General features: G+C 37.8%; 2 protein-coding genes across 4 annotated transcripts; both read right to left on the reverse strand.

The window, feature by feature from the left end:
* Positions 1 to 1,338: 1,338 nt before the first annotated feature.
* LOC306754813 (adenosine receptor A1) lies at positions 1,339 to 3,566 on the reverse strand. Of its 3 annotated transcripts, XR_013771275.1 has the most exons (4): positions 3,087 to 3,566; positions 2,515 to 2,978; positions 1,639 to 2,329; positions 1,339 to 1,497 (listed from the first exon to the last, which is right to left on the reverse strand). XR_013771275.1 is itself a non-coding variant. In XM_079238901.1 (3 exons), the coding sequence occupies exons 1-3, from the start codon at positions 3,422 to 3,424 to the stop codon at positions 2,166 to 2,168; spliced, it is 966 nt and encodes a 321-aa protein (XP_079095027.1). In that variant the 5' UTR covers positions 3,425 to 3,566; the 3' UTR covers positions 1,339 to 2,165. The 3 variants fall into 3 exon arrangements, 2 of the variants coding, with proteins under 2 accessions (XP_079095027.1, XP_079095028.1); XM_079238901.1 differs by having other exon boundaries at positions 1,339 to 2,329; XM_079238902.1 differs by having other exon boundaries at positions 1,339 to 2,329; positions 2,511 to 2,978.
* A 1,242-nt stretch (positions 3,567 to 4,808) lies between these two features.
* Positions 4,809 to 6,894, reverse strand: LOC306754493 (uncharacterized protein; the record flags this gene model as incomplete). Its single annotated transcript, XM_079238512.1, has 5 exons — positions 6,780 to 6,894; positions 5,871 to 6,060; positions 5,665 to 5,783; positions 5,315 to 5,459; positions 4,809 to 5,119 (listed from the first exon to the last, which is right to left on the reverse strand). Exons 1-5 carry the CDS (start codon positions 6,798 to 6,800, stop codon positions 4,809 to 4,811), a joined length of 786 nt encoding a protein of 261 aa, XP_079094638.1. The 5' UTR covers positions 6,801 to 6,894.
* Between the last annotated feature and the right edge of the window lie 14,705 nt (positions 6,895 to 21,599).

The following is a 21,599-nucleotide window of genomic DNA, read 5'->3' on the forward strand; positions in this document are numbered from 1 at the left end:
TCATGCCAGCACACCCCCACCCCATTCTGTCTGTCTGCCCCTCTGTAATCAGGCTAGTGGGGTTTACTGCATGCTAACTACAAGCTGGTCTGGACCAAGTCTCGGGGGTTGTGGCTCTATGCTAATTTATGCAAGCAGTGTACTTTCTAACTCATTCTCTGTCTATCTGAGGCCCAGGACTGGCATTTAGTCTGGCACTCATTAACCCTTCAGTTGCTGCCACGTTAACCTGCTGGCACATTGCAGCTTTTCTCCAGAGTCTCACAGTGTTAAGCAGTTCCTGGCAAGCAGAAGGGGTCATAAATTTCTGGACAGTCTTTAGTGAGAACGCATTCACAGCGACACACTGTATGAGATGATGCTTTTCTCTGTGAACTGTCCAACCGTCTGATAAGAACCATTAGTTTCTCTCTGTTTCAGCACTCGTGATCGAGTGTGTTGTGTGGGTCTGCTGGCTTCGTCTCGGTGCTTGGCACCAGATTGATTCTCCATAACTCGCTATAGAACAGCTGCTCTTTCATCATCAGGCAGCAGGCTCAGAAAAAAGGAAAAAAAGAAAGGTGGACCTTGTAGTGTTTTTAAAGCAGACCTAAAATGGCCGATGCGAACGACGCCATTTTGTTTTCTTGTTGTGTTTTGGGGGGCAGAATCCCAGCTTTGTATTTAATCAGAAGTGGCTGGTGGGAGCCATGTTTGAAGGCATCTGTGTGTACCTCCGCCTGAGAAGCAGCAGCCAGCCTACGCAGGGATAGCCCGCTGGAATGAGCTCAGTTTTTGGCAAAAACGGAAAAGGATTCCTGGCACAAAGTCGAGCAGCCCCCACCCCACCCCCCCCTTTCGATCACATGCCAGAGTCTCAGGAAGCCAGTGAGTTGTTTGTTGAGCTTTCACATATTAGTGCTCTGACTATCTGCTGCCCGTTTACCGACTAATTTTATTTGTCTTTTACTTATTTTAACAGCAAACAATTCTTGAAGATGCAGCAGAACAGCTTGATTGGTTGCTAAAAATATTCACACAATAGGATTTTCTTTGCTGTCAAGCAATTAATGTTTGTCTAAATCTTGGCAGTTAGATATTTGTCATAAGGAACGACCTTAAACCAGAAGTCATAATTGCTTAGGCATTTCCAGGAAACGGTTAAAAACAAAAAAAGAACCAGATAAATACATAAAACTAAAATTACTTTATTGAATTTAAACACATATACAAGACTGTGGACTATCAGCCCTTTCCAGTTTGCCTACAGGATGTATTTTTAAGTTGAGATAATTACGATAACACTTTTTGTTTTGTTTTGTTTTCTTTTTTCTGCACCTCTGCAGGAAAGCCAACATTATGGATCTTTGGTGCTGAAGCAACGTGGATGCTGTCCTTGGGGCTGAGGTAGTAGATTGAATAGTTGTGGGGTTTTGTAACCTCTTTTTCAGATAACTATACAATCTACTGTCTTTCCCAAGGAAACAGCTGAATCAGCCACTCGCCGACTGTCTTCTCCTGAGGGGCAATCAAACAGTCCAATCAGAAAATATCTGTTAATTTACTGCTTTTTGACAAATTTCTTAGATTATCTTTGCTCAAGCAACTATATCGGGTTTCGTGCTCTCTGAGAAATGAACGTATTTGACGGGCTCTTACAGGGTGAGGTAGTAGGTTGTATAGTTTGTTGGGTGGGACTGCACCCTGCTCAGGTGATAACTATACAGTCTATTGCCTTCCCTGAGGAGTTCACTGGATACTCATGGACATTCACCATTCTTGTCAGATCTGAGAAGTGTAACATTTATTCACAGACAGAAAAAGAGCAAGAAATTACATTTCAAACTTTAATGCATGAATGTTAACTGCATTGTTTCACTGAATGAAGCTGTAACCTGCTTTAAAATATGTACATCTAATTAAAATTATACTTGCCTGAAATGAGTTGTCCAAAAAATGAGTCAAAAACATCATGAAATAATTTCTCATTCACACTTCCATCCAAAATCTGATTATGCAGCAGCTATTGTGTTTGTTAGTGTACAGCTCCATCTAGTGGAGTAAATTTTATGTGTTTGCATGGAAGCTGAACAATATATGACATATTTTATATTAAAAAAATATTTACTTAAGTGTAAAAACAAAACAATTTTTTTGTCCTCCTTATCCACATATCTGGCAATGGATTAGCTGTCTGTTATTGATCTCTTAACTTGCTGGTTCCTTTGGCAACAGTTTAGCCTCAGGAGGAGGCGCCTCCATATTAGACTGTAGGCCTGCTGAATCTTGGGGATGCGATAAGCATACACCACAGGGTTGACCGCTGAATTGGCATGAGACAGGAGGATACCTGCAAGAATTAGATTTGTTACAGTTCTTTTTTTTTCATGGAAATGTTTCACAAGCACATTTTTTTGACAAATCACTTTAAAGCATGCAGTGAAACCAATTTCCTTATATGAATATGGGGAAAAAAAACCAAACAAACAAACAATTGTTGGTTATACAAAGAGTTGAAAATGTGCTTTGACCTGCCTGCATAGATCGCTCCCTGCTTCACTGATTGAGGACCCTGGAACAGCAGAAGACAGTTCATCAGGTGCAGAGGAATCCAGCAGCAAGCAAACAAAATGAGAACTAGAGCCAAGGAGCAAGCCAGCCGCTTCTCCCTGAGCAGAGAGGCCTTTGCTTGAGGACAACTGTCCTTCAGACGTCGCTGCAGGCTCCAGAAGACTCTAGCATAAAGGAAGGTCATAACCAGAAGAGGGGCCATGACGCATCCAAAGAAGTTGAAGTAAACCATGAAATGGAGGGAAACAACAGAGAGGAAAGTACAAGGTGGAGCGATAAAGAGAGTGGAAGATGTATTGGTGGAATTGGAGGCTAGAGAGGAGTAGTTGTGCCACCCAAACAGAGGGATGAAACCAAGCAGACAAGAAAGTATCCAGCACACAGACACAGCCAGTAATGTACGCCTCTGTGTCGCCACGGCTTTGTATCTGTAAATGAGGGATGGAAAAGAGTGATGAACCAGAAAAGATTATTTCCACAATTAACTTGTTGCAAAATGTATTGCCTTCCCCTGCGTTTCAGGGGTCAGACCTCACCGGAGAGGTGTTCGCAGTCGCAGGTATCGGTCCACAGCAATAGCCAGCAGTGACAGCACTGAAGCCTGTGTCAGCACAAGTACGACGCAGCTGAGAAGCAGACACAGGTCAGGGCTCAGACTCACCCAGCCGTCTAATAGTACAGCTAGGGGTACAGCTGCCACACCCACCAAGAAGTCAGCCACCGCCAAGGAAACCAAGAAGCAGAAAGTTGGCTCTCGAAGGGAATCCCGGATACCGACACAAACGGCACACACCACCAAAGTGTTTCCAAGGCAGCATGCCACGGCGATTAACACTTCAAGCGCTGTGTAGACCCCCCAACTCCATTCAGCCATCACTGCTGGTAACGGAGAAGCTGCTCAGTTTCATGGAGCAAATTTACTTGAAGAAAATGCACAGGCATGACAACGTCCAAAGTAGTCACGAATGTAATATAATCTTGGTATTTTCATACAGTCTATTGATGTTTCTCCGTTCGTTGGCTTCAACTGACTGAAGAAACAATGCGTGGATATTTTTATATGCTAACATGCATGCACCTCTGTGCACATATGACAGGCAGGGACTCCATGGAGACGCCATCTGTTTGCCATTAAAAGTTAGAAATCATCCACAAACAATGATGAATACACCCCAGGAGTGTTGGAGGAAGGTGTGGTAAAAAGGTGGGGCTTCAATTTTTTTCAGTCCAACGACGTTCACATAATCGGTATGGAGTAACATTTTACATGAAGTTTTATAATCAGGCAAATGTACTATTTTACATACATAAAGCAGCCATGCAAAACACAGCAAACATTTAATATGTTCTGATGGTCATAAAGGTACATAAAACCCTGAGTAGCCTAAGATATCATTTATGTATTCATGTATTCTTTGTCTATACCTGCTTATTTCAATGCATGGTTGGGTGGGGAGGGTTAGGAGAGGGCTGGGGGAGAGTAACAAGCAGCAAAAATAGTAATACTGAAAAAAGTGCTGAAATTCTGAACAGGAGTTGTTTTTTTTTTTTTTTTTTTGAGCATACCATTTTTGCAGCGTCTGTGAGTGTTTGTGTGTGTGGGGGTTTGCTTCAAGCACGTTTGTGTTTATCTGTAAGATTACATTACACAATGTAATATCTTACATGGTAATAAGTATCACACAATGGATCTTTGTTCAAGCAGATACACTGGGAAAAGTCCAGCTACAGAAAATCAAGTAGTCATGGGGTCTGAAAATATTTTTTGATTTATTTTATCTTAAAAAAAAGATATTTTACACAAACAGATCAAGTTTACACAATCCTGTTTTGTTTTAGGAGTCAATAAGTGGATCATGTACTCTATCTGTTGAATATTTGCAACAAAGGATCACAACAAACAAAACACACAACTTTCATGAAGATATAAATTCTACTTATAAAGTAGATATTACATGATAACCTTTTAGATTTACTCGATGGATGCCAGGTGACCTCATGTGTGGCCCACTTCTAATGTTTACATTATTGTACCAGTTTAATCATTTTTAGTTCATCCTTCATCCCAACTTCAATGTGGTTCTTCATTTCCTGAAAACTCTGAGCCATCAGTGTTTCATGCTCTGGCTTTTTTTTTTTTTTTTTTTTTTTTTAAATACTCAGTATTTATTTGAGCAGAAAAGACACCAGGTGATTTCCATGAACGTCTCTTCTGCTTAATCTATTTCTATGCCGATGTCCACTTTTAGTCATGCTGCCTACACCGTGTTCGAGTTTCCTTGTAAACCTCTCAGAGTCTTCTCATCAAACCGGTAGGTGAGCTTCCTTTTCACTTTGTGGATCTCGCCAGTACGAGAGTAGTTTCTCAGCGCCCGTGCCATCTTCTGGTAGGTCATAGTTTTGCGATTCCCCTTTCGACGACCCCACAACTGCGCCAGACTCTCCTTGTTTTGGGAGGAGAACTGAAAGGTGCCAGAGGAAGACTGGACCCACCAGATGCAGCTCCGCATCGATGGTGTCTGAAGCATCTCAAACAGAAATTGGAACAGGCGCTCCTTCCTCTTTCCTGCTGAAGAGGAACAAGATGTACAAACAAATGTAAAGTGGGACTGTCTCATGTGCGTATGTGGCCAGACATGCTGACAAGTTTTTATTTTAATTTATATATTTTATTTATCAGTACTGTTGAGTTTTTATGCTCAGGTCCACATTTTAGGGTGTCTTTGTAAGTGTTTCAGAGTGTGCATGAATTTGTTAATTATACCTGACAAAGGTGCAAGTGGCAGAGAATTGCTGTCTTTCCCGTCCCCTCTATCAGATGTTGGTGATGGTGAATCTTGGTAATCGGGATACTGGGAGCTGCTAGACTGTGAATCTGAGTCAACGTATGCAGGTTCCTCATAATGATACTGAGCACATCCGTTAAGAGAAAACAAAACAAATAATTATCCATTGTAACAATCATCAGAAATAAAAAACAAAACTTATCAATATGATAATACAAAAATTCATGATCTCAGTTGTAACGTTTGTCTCATGTAAAGGTATCTTTTAGCATTTATAAATTGGAGAGCCAAGTAAATTCACCACTGAGGTAAGCCTACTTGAACTCACCCACTGGCTGTCATGAGGGCGAAAACAGGCTGGATGGTGTACTGTGTCTTTGTATTCCTCATTTTGAGTGTGAGAGTCATAGTGCCATTCATATGGATGCTGACCTGACCAGCTATTCTCTGTGGAGAGACAACATCCTGTCAGAGAGAAGGTAAAGAATACACTAACATTACACACAGGGACTTTACCATCAACATTATGCTCACCCATAATTCTGGCGTCTTGGTGGGAGTTAGAATGCGTTTGATGCCCCAGGGTGGTCATGGATGATGTGGGGGTGTGAACAGGCTGGACTTCCAGTGAATGCTCCTGTAGGTACTCCTCAATGACTTCCAAGTCCACCTCTGGACAGGTGGGGGTAGTCACTCCATTCCAGCCCCCCCTGCCTCCACCCAGCTTTATGTCAGTTCCATATGCCAACAGCAACAACAGTTGTCAGACATAAGGCACACTCAAGGTTTTTTTTTTTCTTTTCTTTTTTTTCTTTCTTCCATGAGTCGCTCACGGAGACAATCAGTTTGTGTGACATTTAACTTTTGTCTTTTGTCAGTAACAGCCTGGGGGGATGCCAGACCAAACACCTGCTGTTTTATTAATATTATTATCATTATATGAAAACCATTGTCTTGGATTTACCTCTTCATCAATATTAAATGAGCTTGATTTAAAAAAAAAAAAAATTAAAATTTCATTCATTTATTTTTTAAAATTATTTTCACATGTTCTATATGTTGATAAATTGATCATTTTCATATGGTTAGTTCAAATAACAACATAGGATTTTAACATTTTAAAATCCTAATCCAAGCTGCATGCTGCAGGGTCTGTGTCTTGGAAATGAAACAGATAACACTGCAGCCATGTGTATAATAGTTTGACTGGCAAATTTATGCAAGTGTTTGGTTTACATCTGCATAGATAACATTCAGGTAACACAGATGTGTGACTACAAAAAACCATGTGTACCCTCACAGTTTACATATCAGGTCAACAAGATGGTAATTCAGAATTTCATATGGTTACAGATGAGCATATTTTATTATGGTATGAATATAAGTACTGAATATTGGCAGTTTAATAATAAAGAATCTACCCAAGAATAACATGAAACTCACCGTCTCCATTCCTGTCAACATACTTGATGACAATCTATAAAGAAAAAAAACACCCTGGTCAAGTACAGAGTCAAAGCTCAAAAGCTTAAACAGAGAAGTGAAAAATTATGTCTCACACACACAAACACACACCAACAAACACACACACACATGATCAGAAACAGTCATATGACAGCAAATTACAAAATGAATGTGAAAAAATGAAGACAGCGAAGGATGTCTGTACCTAATGTTGAGGTTTGCTCCTGTATCTGGAACAGTGAAGTAGTATCCTCAGGCTGTGTTTTCAATGCTCACCTGTATGATTCCCCACCACCTGGATGTAATCTCTCTTTATAGTATTTGCCCACATGACTTTTCCCTCTCATTGGCCAGTAAGGACAAGTGGGAGTGTTTAAAAAAAAAAGTAATTCTGGCTATCTGCTGATCTAATGCTATATATTTTCTTCATTTTTGTCCCTTTAGTAAGTAGATGATTTACTGTAAGTTTGCTTCTTGTACAAGTACACATACAAGACACATACATGCACATTTGGTAAATGAGACTGAGTGTCTCAGTATAGGACTACCTTAATAAATAAAGGTTAACAGTTGAACAGTAGGTCTGATGACAAAGAACATAAAAAAGGTTCCAGTTTCTATCTGATCAATATGTTTTATTTCTACCAATTTTTGGGTCAGTGTGAGCCGCACATGCAGATTTATTTCCATGAAATCAAAGCATGTGGTGTGTGGTTTCTTATCATTGAATTTGCTAGAGGAGTTGCCACTGAGGTTCAGTAGCTTTCATTTTTTTTAATGTCAAATTTCCAATAGTTGCAACAAGACCCCCATGAACATGCATATGACTAAAGATGTTACTGTATCCAGACTCTAGATTGACAAATATTTATCCAATGAACAAGGTTTGAAAGGAATGACCCTGAAAAATTAGTGTCTGAACACTATCTGCTAACATATTTGCCTCCAACCTGTAATCCAGTAGGATGAACATCATATTTACCTTTGGCTTCTTTGCTCAACAAATGCGCTGCATAATTTTTTGCAAACAGGAAATATTTTGAGGGCAACTACTCAGTAAAAAACTATACTTTTCTTTCTTTTTAAAAAAAAAAAACTTTATGATAATATATTGACATGTTATGTCTAATGAAAAAATAAGTTCTACAAGAATTGGGAGCCATTGGCTTTAAGGTGATAATCTCTTCATAACCCATCATCCTCCATGTTCAGTTATAGTGAATTTAATAACACAGTAACTTGTTTATTATACATTTAAATAAAATTTTTAACAAAGAACTTTTAGAACTTAGGATTTAGAACTTTTATTGACATAAATTAAGTAGTAAATAGAAATATCCCACTTCTCTGAGTTGTACACTAATAATTACATCTACATAGCATGTTTATAAAAGTTTACTAGTACACCCATATTGAAATAACCCTTTTTTCTGGCTATACTGACAGATGCCTAGCAGGTTAATATATTTTCTGCTCAGCATTACTTGACCATATATTAATCTGTTTTACAGTTTTGCTGCTCTAGATATGAAGGTTTGAACTCACTGCCTAGTTATGTAGAGAGAATTAGACTGGCTGTGATAAACCACCAAAGGGAAGCAAATAAAAGTATTGCATCATACCCAAGATCACATGATGTCACACACACACACACACACTTCACTCTCTTTTTGTTCTACATTGCATCTCACTGGTGCAGCTGTTCCTTTTTTTTTTTTTTTACTGTTATGTGTTATTATCTCAGACGTAGATTCCAGCAAACAACTAATGCAACATGTGCCTCTTTTTTGTGCAGGCTGCGTGCAGCTGAGGGACTTCCCCAACCATCTTTTGGTCTGTACCTTTAAGCTTGTCAACTTGATAGGCTCAAAGAACCCATTGTTTAATGACTAATACAGGTCAATTGATGAATAATAGTGACTGGAGGGCAATCAAACCAATCTTGAATTCAACGGCAAATCCAGTGCCTCAGTACTGGAATAGGTGACCTATTATTCAAGAAATGAATGGAAATCAAAGCCTGAATGCTTTATCAGAGCCAGAATAGACTTTATTCAACTCCAGTTGCCATATATCTCTGTTTCATTGACTAAAATGACTTGTGAATCCTGACAAACATACTTGAGAAGTAATGAGAAGTAAAACCAAACAGAAAAGAAACAAAGTTAGAAACTATGGTGTGATGCTGTGGTATAATGAAATAAACTTCAGCACCAGCAGCCTATGACCTCCTTGGATGGATGATATGTGACATGATGATTTACACTGTGGCCTGTATTTTACACCTGGACTGTCATCTCATCATGATAACAACTCAAAGTACACTTACAGGAATGAGACTAGTAACTTGTCAAGGTTTAGTACACATATTCATTTTCCTGAATTATTATTGCAGACATCTGCACTGTAAATTAGAAGGGCATACACAGATCTGAAGCAAAAAATATTTACGTTCATAAGTAAGTAGTTAAAATCAAATTTCTATTCTCTTAAGTTTCTGGTGATGTCACAATGGTTTTTGCTTTTCTTCCAATCCACCTCTGGATTTTAATAATGAAAAATATATATTCATTAATTCATTGATTCATTCACTATCCAAACTGCTTAGTCCAAGTGTATGTTATGCATATATATATATATATATATATATATATATATATATATATATATATATATATATATATATATATATATATATATATATATACAAACTATTACTTTAATATCAGATTTTCATCTAAACTACAGTGGAGGTTCGGTTGTGGCAGGACATTTATGAACATATTAGATTGAACAAAAGTGTTATGGTGTGTATGTTATGCACATATATACACCATAACACTTTTGTTCAATCTAATATGTTCATAAATGTCCTGCCACAACCGAACCTCCACTGTAGTTTAGATGAAAATCTGATATTAAAGTAATAGTTTGTATATATGTATGTATATATATATATATATATATATATATATATATATATATATATATATATATATATATATATATATATATATATATATATATATATATACGTGCATAACATACACTTGGACTAAGCAGTTTGGATAGTGAATGAATCAATGAATCTGCTTCTTTCTTTATGTGATGCTAGAGATCACCATGAATTGTGAAGGTGAGTTCCGATTCATCCTGGAAACCTGTTGAGCAAGGTGCAGATACAGCTTCCATGAACTGACAAGACTTTCCCAAACTCAACTCATGTTTTGTAACCGATTTTGTTTTAACCTGCAAGAATACTGTCCTTTTATGGAAACCACCTGAAAGCATGTTTATAGGTGACAAATAAAACCAGACGGCAGGTTATAGTTTCTCTAATTTGGGAGGCTGTATACTGATGTTAGCCATCGACTCACTGCAAAAGTGAGATACCATAACTACACAGTGCTATGCAGTTCTCTCACACAATCATTAAAACAGTTATTTCTTATTGTCATGTCACGATAAAGTCTCAGTGAAAGTTTTAATAGATTTTACCAGGTAGATGCTTGAGATCAAATTATTTTGCAGGCATTCCACAGTCATTTGGCAGGCACTTGTATCCAAAGATACTTACACGTGATACGTGATCAATAAACCATACCAATTAACATGCATGTTTTGTGGGTGAGAGGAAGCCAGAGTACCCAGAGAGAATCCACACATACACAGGGAGAACATGCAAAATCGACTTAGAAATTCCACTGTTTAAATCCCCCCACCCCCGCTGATGAGATTTGAACAGCCCTACTTGCTGTGAGGCTGCAGTGGTTAGCACTGCAGCCTCACAGCAAGTATGCTGTGAGGCTGCAGGACATGCTTATGGGCACTGTCCTGCCCATAAGCATGACCTGACCAACATGGCAGCAGTAACACACACAGGTGGGAGGGGGTTTACACAGGACAATACATTATACAATGCCTAACCATGTTAACACTCACACTGAAACATTAAAACAATATTAAAACAAAGAACATTCACAGGATTACAGCATAACATGCACCAAAGCACCTGAAAAATCCCATATTTCCCATTAACATGCCTGACAATAGTTTAAAAGTGAGGGATGCCAACGAGGGCTTGACAGTTTTTTAACTTCCATTCCAAGTAAAGGGAGCAGCATAAATAAATGCCCTCTTCCCAAACTCAGTCAAGAAGATAAAAGCAGAGGTATGGAAGAAGTAGCCAGATAATAGCTTTACAGATGTACCAGTGAAAAAGCCTGCCAGCAGACAGGGACAGCCAACTAACATTAGGATACAATGTACAGTGCTAAGCTTGTGATTTATACCCAGTAATAAATCTCAAAGCAGAATGGTTCACAGTATTCGGCATATGTATAATTGGTTACACTGAAATTCATGTAAAGAACATCTCCATAGTTCAGCAGTGTAAACAAGACTGTCATTGAGTTAGTAATGCATAGTATGATATATTAATACAAAAGTTTCTATGTTTTATTTAATTACATTTAGAGTACTTATTACATTAGGGCATATTAAAGTGCTTATAGTGATTCTTGCAGTATGTAAACACTGGATACAATGAAGTTTGTTGATGGGTACCCATGGCAATTTGCCTCCACCATCTTCAGAACTTCTTTTACACATGCACAAAGTCTGTGTCATGTGACACAGACTATTGGGTGCAGACACCATTGGGTCTATCTGAGGTAGGTGTCTCTGAAGGGGGAATGGCTGGAGTCCTAAGATGTTGCAATTGTGAGTACTATGTGAGCTTATTATAAACAGTATTTTTTAGGACATACTTTATTATAGTACACATATTTACATAATATATAGACATTTTCACATTATTTGATTAAATTTATTTTGTAATTTTAAGTGTAATTTTAATATAAATGTGTCATTTTAATATAAATTTAAATACAATTTACATTTGATGATAAAGTGTTGCAAATGTTTTTCTTTGGTTTTCCTGGTAATTGTCATTATTTGTACTTTTTGTGTCTTTTGTTCTTTCCTGTCTTATTTTGAAGTTGTGATTTCTAGCTAGCCTTGTTTCCCATTTATTAAGTTCACCTGGACTCAATTAGGTTATTCAGTTCACCTGTGTCTTGTCCTGTTTCTGTCTGCATTTATAGACCTTGGTTTCTATTCTGGTGACTGGTTCATTGTGTTTGCTTCATGTGTTAGCTTTTTGTCTCCGTCTTGTCTTATCAGTCAAGTTAAGAATTAAAACATCTTGGCCTTGCATCAGGTCTGCGTCCTGCTTCTCTTCTCTTGCATTTGGGTCCCCACATCTCCACAGACTGTAACACTTAATGTTAGTAGGAGCAAACTGAAATGCAGTCAAATATTCCTAAATTAATGCAGACTGTGGTAAAAGATCCAGATAAACACAAACCTGTGCATTACGGTTATCATATGGCTTCAATACAAGCCAGATAATCCTATGCATACTTATAACTGGTAATTTATTGTCATCTGTCTTTGTTCTGTGTGATATTTAAAAAAAAAACTTCTGTTTTTGTGGATTGCAAAAATGATTAATGATAAAAGAACTAAAGAAATTAATTTGGCAAGTTGTTCTTTAACAAAAATCACAATTTGCACATTTGAAGATTCTGCAGACTGCTGCTGTAAAATCTTTCTCATTGAAACTACTTCTACAGCATTCCCACCCTATTTAGGTGATTGTGCAAGTAGTGGAAATAGATGTAGATTTGTTGTAAAAGTAGAAATAGACAGTGTGGTAGTACTAATTATTATTTGTCAAAACACGAAGACTTCAGAAAGATAATAAAATGGACTTGATAGACTTGTTTGGAAAAACCCTCAGCTTTCAAGAGAACTGGGTGACGGTTATAACTACTGTAGCTCAGCTTGCACCTGGATTCAGGTAAGGTGATAAGGCCAGGCAGACTCCGGACACAAGCAGTCTGAAACACAAACATATAGACACACACCGTGAGGCAGGTGAAAGCTGTTACTTCAGCAAGACATGCATGAGTTTATAACTATTCTGAAATGTGAGACTGACTGTCCCTCAGGAAAAAAACCCCAGAAGAGACGAGTTTGGTCTAAATAATAGAAAAAATTATTATTTGAATACAAAAAGCCATTTTACTGTAGCTAGTGTGACGTAAAAGCTAATGTTACAGGATTTCACTATAATTATGTGAAGTCAACCGGAATCAGTAGTCAGTATGTGGAATAAAGTTTGCAAGACATCAAGAAATTGTTGCAAATAACTTCAGTTTTAATCATATTCACCTATTTTCTTTATGTGGATTAAAGTTTGCATAGAGAAAGATTTTATCTCTTGTCTGTATCTGACTGAGTCACGCGTGAGATTCAACTGTCATACATTGGCAGGTGACATAAAAAACTGACATTATAAATACATGCATGTGTACACACAACACACACACACGTGCACACACCCATATATGCACTAGATTTAGATTTAAAGCAATTAAAGAATTGTAGCGCGACTACATAGCCATCAGTTGCTGCAAGGACCCTGTGTGTCTGTGTGTGAAGTTGTCTTTTGTGTCTGTGTGTCCAGGTGTAATAAGCTTACAGTTAAAGCCTAACCCTTTGATTGGCGAACATACGCAAATCACCTGTATGCACGCAGGTTTACTGGGAATTCCCCAAACGCCTGCACGAAAAAGGTGTGTGTGGATGCATTTATGTGAGTAAGTGGTAAGTGACAGACTTGTTTGTTCATCGACGTAATCCTCCACACAGACTAGATTCAGTGGACTAACTGAACTGATTCATCAGACATAGCCTTAAAAATATATGTTATATATAAATATGTATCTTTATATCTATATGTATATATATATGTATATCTATATCTATATCTATATATCTATATCTATATCTAGTTATATATCACAATTAAAAGCACAACAACAATCAGGTGTTTTGGCTAAGGAGTCATTCACTTCAACCCACACACAAAAAAGCAGAGGGGTGGTCGCTCTAGGTACAATCTCCCAGACTCACAGTGCCAACATGAAACTAGAACTACAAGCAAAACTTAACAATAAATAAACATAATTCAGTAATAGTACTTGGATGGACCTAACTGGTAACAACAATCAAAGGACTATTACTGTTATAGCATGCATACCAATGAGAATTTGTGGTTACGTTAACTGAGAACACTGGTGAGAAAGAGAGAGAGAGAGAAAGAGAGAGAGAGAGAGAGAGAGAGAGAGAGAGAGAGAGATGCAACTCTTTTTTTTTATTTAGAGTTGTATTTGAGCAGTAACTGTTCTTTTCAATCCTGTAAAGGATCCACACCCTCGGTAGCTGGGTAGGGCCTCTAACTGAAGCCAGGTGAGTCAAAAGAACGGTCTAACAAGTGAGAGGGGTAGTTTGGTGTTGGCATAAAAACTGTGTAAGAGACCAGGGACATATTATGCAAAAACTGAGGTTGGCCCTTTTGTTGCATCGCCTATAGTTTTTTTTACTAACTGCAAAACTACTTCAAAATGCTACATGTTTAACCTTATGTATGTATTTCCTTAATTCTTTTTGTTTGTTGTTATTGTTATGCATTTGCATTGATTTTTGAGCATGTGCATATTTATTCTTTTAGGAGAATCTTATCTAAATATTACTAACATTACTTACTTATAGTAAATATGTAAATACACGCCATGCATACTATTACAAGGCCAGCAGCTCTGCTCCTGCAGGATAATATACATTACTAATTTGGGAATACTGGAGATAAGGAAAGGGACTGAGAACTGTTGCGACTTTGCATTCCCACGGAAGATTGCTTTTGTCCTCTAGTAGGCAGTCCTTCAATCTGTGGTCTCAATAAACACTCATAAACCATGCAGACATGCACACAACCCGAACAGTCTTATCAGAATAACACATAAACTCAAGTGCGAAGACTGTACATAAATCATCTGTTTTCACAGTGAGATAAGCAGAGAGCAAGACAGTGAAATTTTATCTGACCGCTGAGGATAAAATAAAACATCTCCATGAGATTTTTCCACAGGGAAAAACAAAACAGAACAAAGATTAAAAAAAAAAAAAAAACAAACAAAAAAAAACAACTCACAGTAAAATGCCTGAGGGTCTTTTGATGAACTTTTTCAAAACCCCATTCACAGAAAAAAGTCCCCAAACAGCAGACCTAGTAAAGCCTGCATGAGCAGAACTTCACCATGTAACAGTCTATCCTCCTGCTGGAGGCCCACACCTCCACTACACAGCTGTGCGAGGGGGCAGGGGAAAGAAAACAATGGCTTTCTTTTCTATCATACATCTGAATGTCACCTCATTGCCAACCAACTAACACATAACAGTTGTGTGTTGTCTTTTTAGGATGGTGTATGAATATTTCAAAAGGCGATGGGCCAGATATGAACAGCAAAGTACAAAATGTCTCTTCTTTCCTGCTGTTTATATTGGCATTGTCATGTTTTTCAGGTTGGAATATAGGCTTTAGAGTTTTATTCTGGAGGAGCTGGAATAAAGTAAAATGTAGGGGGGACTGGACAAATAATAATAATAATAATAATAATAATAATAATAATAATAATAATAATAATGATAATGATATTTCTTCTTTTAAATGCTGACAAAGCAAGATAATTGACTTCTGTTCAACTGCCAGAAGCTTCTCTGTTATCTACAGACCTCAAATAGCAGCTCATATGCAAAGCCCTGCACAATACCAAAATATAAGCGGTGGTATTCAACCATGCTACGGGGTGTGTTGAACCATAAGCATAACTTTCCAAGAAAAATTATTATTTACTTGACCAAAATCTTTAACCATAGGTATTAGGATTAACAAAGCCAGTCTAAATATAGTTGCAAAACATTTGCATATTGTTACACTTATCATTTACTTCATCCCGGCTATTAATACACAATGGCCTCTAACTGATTTGGTGAAAACGAGAATTAGTTTAGCTACAGTTTCAGCTCCAGACACCAATTCAAGGCTCACAGTCACCATCTCACCATTATAAATTTTCATAGCTAATTGCTTATTTTTAATAATCAAATAAGAATTAACCGCTTTTCATTTGTATCTCACTATTATACTATAGGCCTTTCAATTAAAAAAAAAAAGTAATTCATTGAAATTGTATAAAACAAACAATAACAGTTTATTAAAAAATTGATAATGGAAGATAATAAAATATATATCTATTTGCCTTTCAGGCTTTCCAACTAAAAATGCTCAAGGCAGATTTTCATGTTTATAGCAGAGAGTAGACATGCAAAGAGATGTCATCATGACAAGGGTAAACATGCCCTTTCCCCATCAATGGGAATAGTTAAAGCATGCCAAGAAAAAGTGCACGTTTGTGAGCATTTGCATAGCTTTGTGTGGTAATTCACATCATGCATTGTGATCATGTTTACTTCGCACTTTGACATGAACCATTCCTGTTTGCTGTGTTTTACAAACATAAAATAAAACATCAAAAGTTTAAAATATGTGTAAATGACATGAGGAATGGCGCCGTAGTGGCATGTTATTTATGCACAATTCCATTAGATGATGTCAATCAGTGCTATCAGTCAGAAAAGTATCAAATTCTGCAAAAGAACAGAGAAATATGACATTGTTTCCGTTTTCCACTAGCTCTTTAAAAAAGAGATGATTGTGCAGATATAATTATAATTACCTTAAACTAGTGGGAGTACATAAGCAATTGTTCGTTATGACAAACCTACGTGTAGCTGACGAGCTAAAAAATTAAGCATCACATTTTGACATTTTGCAAATAGACACGTTAGAATTAAGAAATTCCAGAGAGGAGCATATGATAACAATACAGTTAACAGATTTTATTAGGTTAAGCTTGAGTCAGTGGGAACTAAATCCAGCTTGGTTTTTCTTGCTGTGATTTCTGCACTTTTAGGAATGTCCAGTGGAGTTGGGATAAGTGTGTCAACTTGCGTGTACAGTACTGAGAGCTTGTTATGGTATAAAAGCGAACCAGCTTCCTCTTTCCACGGTAGACCATGTCGTCGTCAAAGTGAATACACTGGTATTTATCACTTCTCGTTTGCTGAAATTCTCAAAGGTCAGATTGCGGTCAGTGGAATGAATGACAGGGCAGTTTTGGCTGTTCAATGCATGAGATGTGGTTCATGTGGTTTGATAACTGTTGCTGAGAATGCAATGGCAGAACTATTGTGTCCAAACTCTGAGAGTAACGACAATGCTTCAGGCTGTCCATACCTGTTTTTTTTTTTATTTTTTTTATTATGGTTATGAACTGTGATTACAAACTTTATGTTTAAGAGAAAACATTTATTGATAATCTGAAGCACATGGCTATAATATTATTTTAGAGTTGTTTTTTCACCTTGAAAAGTCTTATTGCTATTCAAACTGCCACATCAGCAGATAGACACAAATAGTGTAAAGGTGGAATATGACTACACAGATTCATTTAAATGGGATAAAACAACAACAACAACAACAAAAACTAAAAGCACACTTTTTGACAATAATATTGACGTTTCGCAGTAGTTGGTAAATGGAAAAAGGTTGTATGCATGAAAGTTGTTTTTTTCCCAGCTAAAAGTATTTATAATATAGAGTTATGTTTAAATGTGCAAAAGTGACAGTGTTTTTCCACTTTGCAGATGACCACAATGACAGTGAAAGAAAAAAAATCTCTTTTTTTCCTCTCTTCACACACTTGTGCAAGAAAGAGCAGATAGGTTTTGCAAGCTGTGTCTCAGTGCCTGAACAATGTTTGGCCAAACGTGGGTTAATACAACTGAGAATTGAGTTCAGACAATGGAGTACTGGGCGTCAGCAACTGAGAATAACTGGAAAATTTCACTGACGCCACCAGCTGGTTGCTCAGCTTTCGAACTGCGGCTGTCCTGCTGTTCTGCCTTTCAGCACAAGATGGCACTACTTCATCACTTTTTTCAAATTTCTCTTCAGTTCCCAGAAAGAGCCGCTTGCACGGCATAATTGCATTGATTTAATAAGATAATTGCAACCATGCTTTCACTGATAATACGCTTCATATTTCACGGATGTCTCGTTCTTGTTTTAATAGCTATCATTTTCAAATTGCTATATACCACTCAAATGACTGGAATTCTCTGACACTGGTGTGAAACCTGCCATAATAAGGCTCCTTTCTGTGTCTGTCTATAATGTTTTCAGTCTCCTGCCTTTCCTATCTAAGTTCTGCTTGAAGGAGGCTCTTAAGGAGTCAGTGCAATTCTTTTCATGACTATTAACATTCCACATCAGTCTCTCTCCAAAGTGACACCCCTGATACTACCATGCAGAACTGAATACGGCTACAAAGCATCTACATACAGAAGTGCACATGCATATGTGCACACGTACTGAAACGGAGTGCTACAGATATAAATATGTTCACACCTTTGTAGACATGATCGGGCAGTCTTTGCTACAGTGATCCCTGCTGTTTTTTTTTTTTAAGTCAATCAACTTTTCAAAGAGCGAATTAACAGGTGTAAAAGTCACACACAAACATACACAAATGCACAGTAACAAACTCACTCAAAAACACACAGCTCTGATTGCAGCGCCAGTGGCATCTCTCTTTATAGCATCAAAAAGAGTGGAACGTCTCTTTCTTTGGCAGTGTGCATGTGTAGACCCGTTTGCTGTAGTCAGCTTATTTCACCATATTAACCCTCGTATATCACACTGTCACTGCAGAGAAAACAAGCAAAGCGGAGATCAAACACAAGGGAGGTCTCACTTATTTATCCTGCTGCACCAGATACTAATCATGTTAAAGAAAGTTTGGATCTGTCACCTTCAGATTTATTTGTCCTCCTAAAATAATAAGTATTTCCAAATTGTTTAATTTAACAAGGGAGACTATAAATATACTGGAATGTGTTATCTACTTGCATATGGGCTAAATATTATCTTTGGAGCTGTGTAAATAAGAATGATTTTAAAACCCATCCATGCTTCTTTTCTGTATTAGCTGAATTTTGACATCAGTTGAACCTCTTCCATGCTCACAATGCTCCCATGCATAAGCCTCAAGGAATCACAGAACCAAACACTGCATGTAGAGTAATCCTTCATTTCCCAGCTTTCTTTTCGTGAGAACTTTATACATGTCTTATCTTTAGCTGATAGGATAGTTGTGTCCTAAAAAATGACAGCACCTTGCTTTCCCTTTTTGAATCTATAAAACTCATTAAAAAAAAAAAGTCCCTTAAATCATCAATAGCAGATATCTGACTGCAGAAATCATTACTTTGATAGTCAAGGTGACACTATATTTGCCAAGGTGTGAACTTTGTGACTGAAGTTCATTATATCTCTCAAAAATACACAGGCAAAGAGGCCTTCAACGCCCTGCTTTGCCCACTCGTCAGCACCTCTCTCAGTTCCTTGCTCCACCCTTGCATCTTCATCGCCTTACCTCATCCCCCTTCTTCTGCTGCCCTTTCTTTCATTCATTCCTTTCCTTTGTACTGTGAGATGCAGAAAGGAAGACGGGAAGGGGTGGGGGGGTGGGGTACCTTTTGTTGGCTTTCAGGTGGTTTCACATGAAAAGCCAGAGTACACACCTAGGTTGCCGCCACTGGCGACCCACGGCGTCTCACTTGCTTCCGCTGAGTATACCTGAGTTAGCCTTCAATCGCCTTTACAGCCCAAGCGTTCACAAACACACACAAAGGCACAGTGAGTACAGGCAGTCACAGAAATGTGCATTCAAAGTGTGCAGAAACACACATTTCTGTTCTTTTTAGCCTATGACATAGATTCATGAGCCACTTCGTGTGACAGGGAAGGCAAGAGATATGATTTGGGGGGGATGAGGCGATTGCACGGCTACTTTCTCTGTTCTTTTGTGAGTGCTGCAAAGAGCTCAGGTAGCCTTGTGTGTGTGTGTGTGTGTGTGTGTGTGTGTGTGTGTGTGTGTGTGTTTTATTCCCCAGGTAGACCATGGAGAGTGCTCTCAAGTTAGTGTCAGGTGTCAGGTAGCTACTTGTCTTTGTGTCTTCAAGACTGCTGTTGCTTGGATAGTGTTCACAGCCCAGAGAGCACAGCAAAGAGGGGGGAGGGCTGGGGAGGGAGAACTGACTTTGATCTGATGCAGTATGTTTGATAGTGTGTGTGTGTGTGTGTCTGTGTGAGAGTGGTAGAGTGAGTGTGAGAAAGAGTAATACAGAAGTAGAATTTGAGTGCCTGAATGCTTTAGTTGAAATGTTTGCACACATGCTAGCAATTGTGTGCATGTGTGTTTACTTGGGCTATTCATTCACTGAAATGATGGTTGAGAATTTTATTTGATCTTATCAGGGTGCACGTCAGCTGATTTATGACACACGGGCTCTGTTTAGACTTGGTGTTAACATGCTTTTTAGGTCATCTCATCACAAGCGCTTAGCTCTGGGTACAAATGTAGATGCATTGTGGGCACATTCTGGTGCAATCACTTTGGGTGCATTCACACTTTGGCTTCAGAGAACTTATATACAAGTCAAGGTGGGTCGAGATTCATCCTAAACATATAGATAAGTAACAGGTTGAGTTAATCAGTCTTCAGCTATATTCATCAAATTCAGGTAGATGAAAGCTTAAAAAAGTGGGTATGTGCTGTACTCTACTTAGAATGATGAGCTATTTATTATTACTATAGTAATATAGTATACTATAGTCATTGTATACTATCTTTACTATAAAATAAAAAGCTTTTGCATTTAATACTGTAGTTGTGCAATAGTAGTTTGCACTGTTCCCTCTGGAATATATCAGTCAGTTTTAGCAGGATTATTTAAAATGAAAAAGAAACTAGCTGCTAGGTTAGAAAATTGGATTTCTACACATTTACAGCATTTATGGTACCAATAATTTAACCTCCTGTTGTAAATTACTGTCACCCCCCTCCAACTACAAGAAAAGTACAGTTGATTTTGTAACTCAAGAGAATATCATGAATTGGTGGTGATAAAATGGCAAAGAAAAAGAGAAGTGGTCTTATTAAAAACTTGGAGCTTTCCCTAACTATCCCATATTCCCATTTGACGTTGATTCATTCCTTACAAGCAGCTCTTCTTCTATTATACACAAGTGGATAAGCTGGTATTTTGCCTCCCGGGTGATCAAAATGAGAAATGGTTCTGCATTAAACTACAGATTTTCTGGGCTTTAACATGGTTGGAAATGGGACATCTAGAAAAAAAGCCTAGTTTTAATGGGAAAATGTCAGATGTGACTTCTTTTGAGGAAAATTATCAACTGATTTTCTTTTGACTTCTCTCAAAATGGTGCATTAGTGAAGTGTGCTTTAGATAAAACATGTGGAGTTATTTTACACCAAGAATTTTTATTAGACTTCGATGGAGAAAATGCTGATATTCACAAGTTGTGTGTTCTATGAGACCGTATTACCTTGTTATAACTAGCCATAGTGCCAAAAACATTTTATTTGAGACTATAAATAGGGACACATCAAATGAGATTTATTTCATAGCAGAATCTGTGTGGAAGCAAACAACAACTCTCTCCGCTGAACAGATTTAATATAATATTTTTATTTAACTTGTGATTTACACCCCTACTTATAGGTGACTCCATGATGGGGCACATCATGCATGTTTGTTTGCATATTTATGATTAAAAAGAAAGGAAATAAAAGAAAACAAAAGAAAGACCAACATGTAGGAAAGCAGACATGCAGGTCTTTACGGTACATTGTGTGTGTGATTTAGGGCTCCCTTGGGGCCAGACAATTAAAGAGCATTTAATAAAGATGACAGAGCACTGTGTGCCAGAGGGGGGAGAGGCGGAGAGCCCAGGGAATGGAGAAG

This window comes from Telmatherina bonti (assembly GCF_933228915.1).
Source record: "Telmatherina bonti genome assembly, chromosome: 4".
In the NCBI taxonomy this organism is placed as follows: domain Eukaryota; kingdom Metazoa; phylum Chordata; class Actinopteri; order Atheriniformes; family Telmatherinidae; genus Telmatherina; species Telmatherina bonti.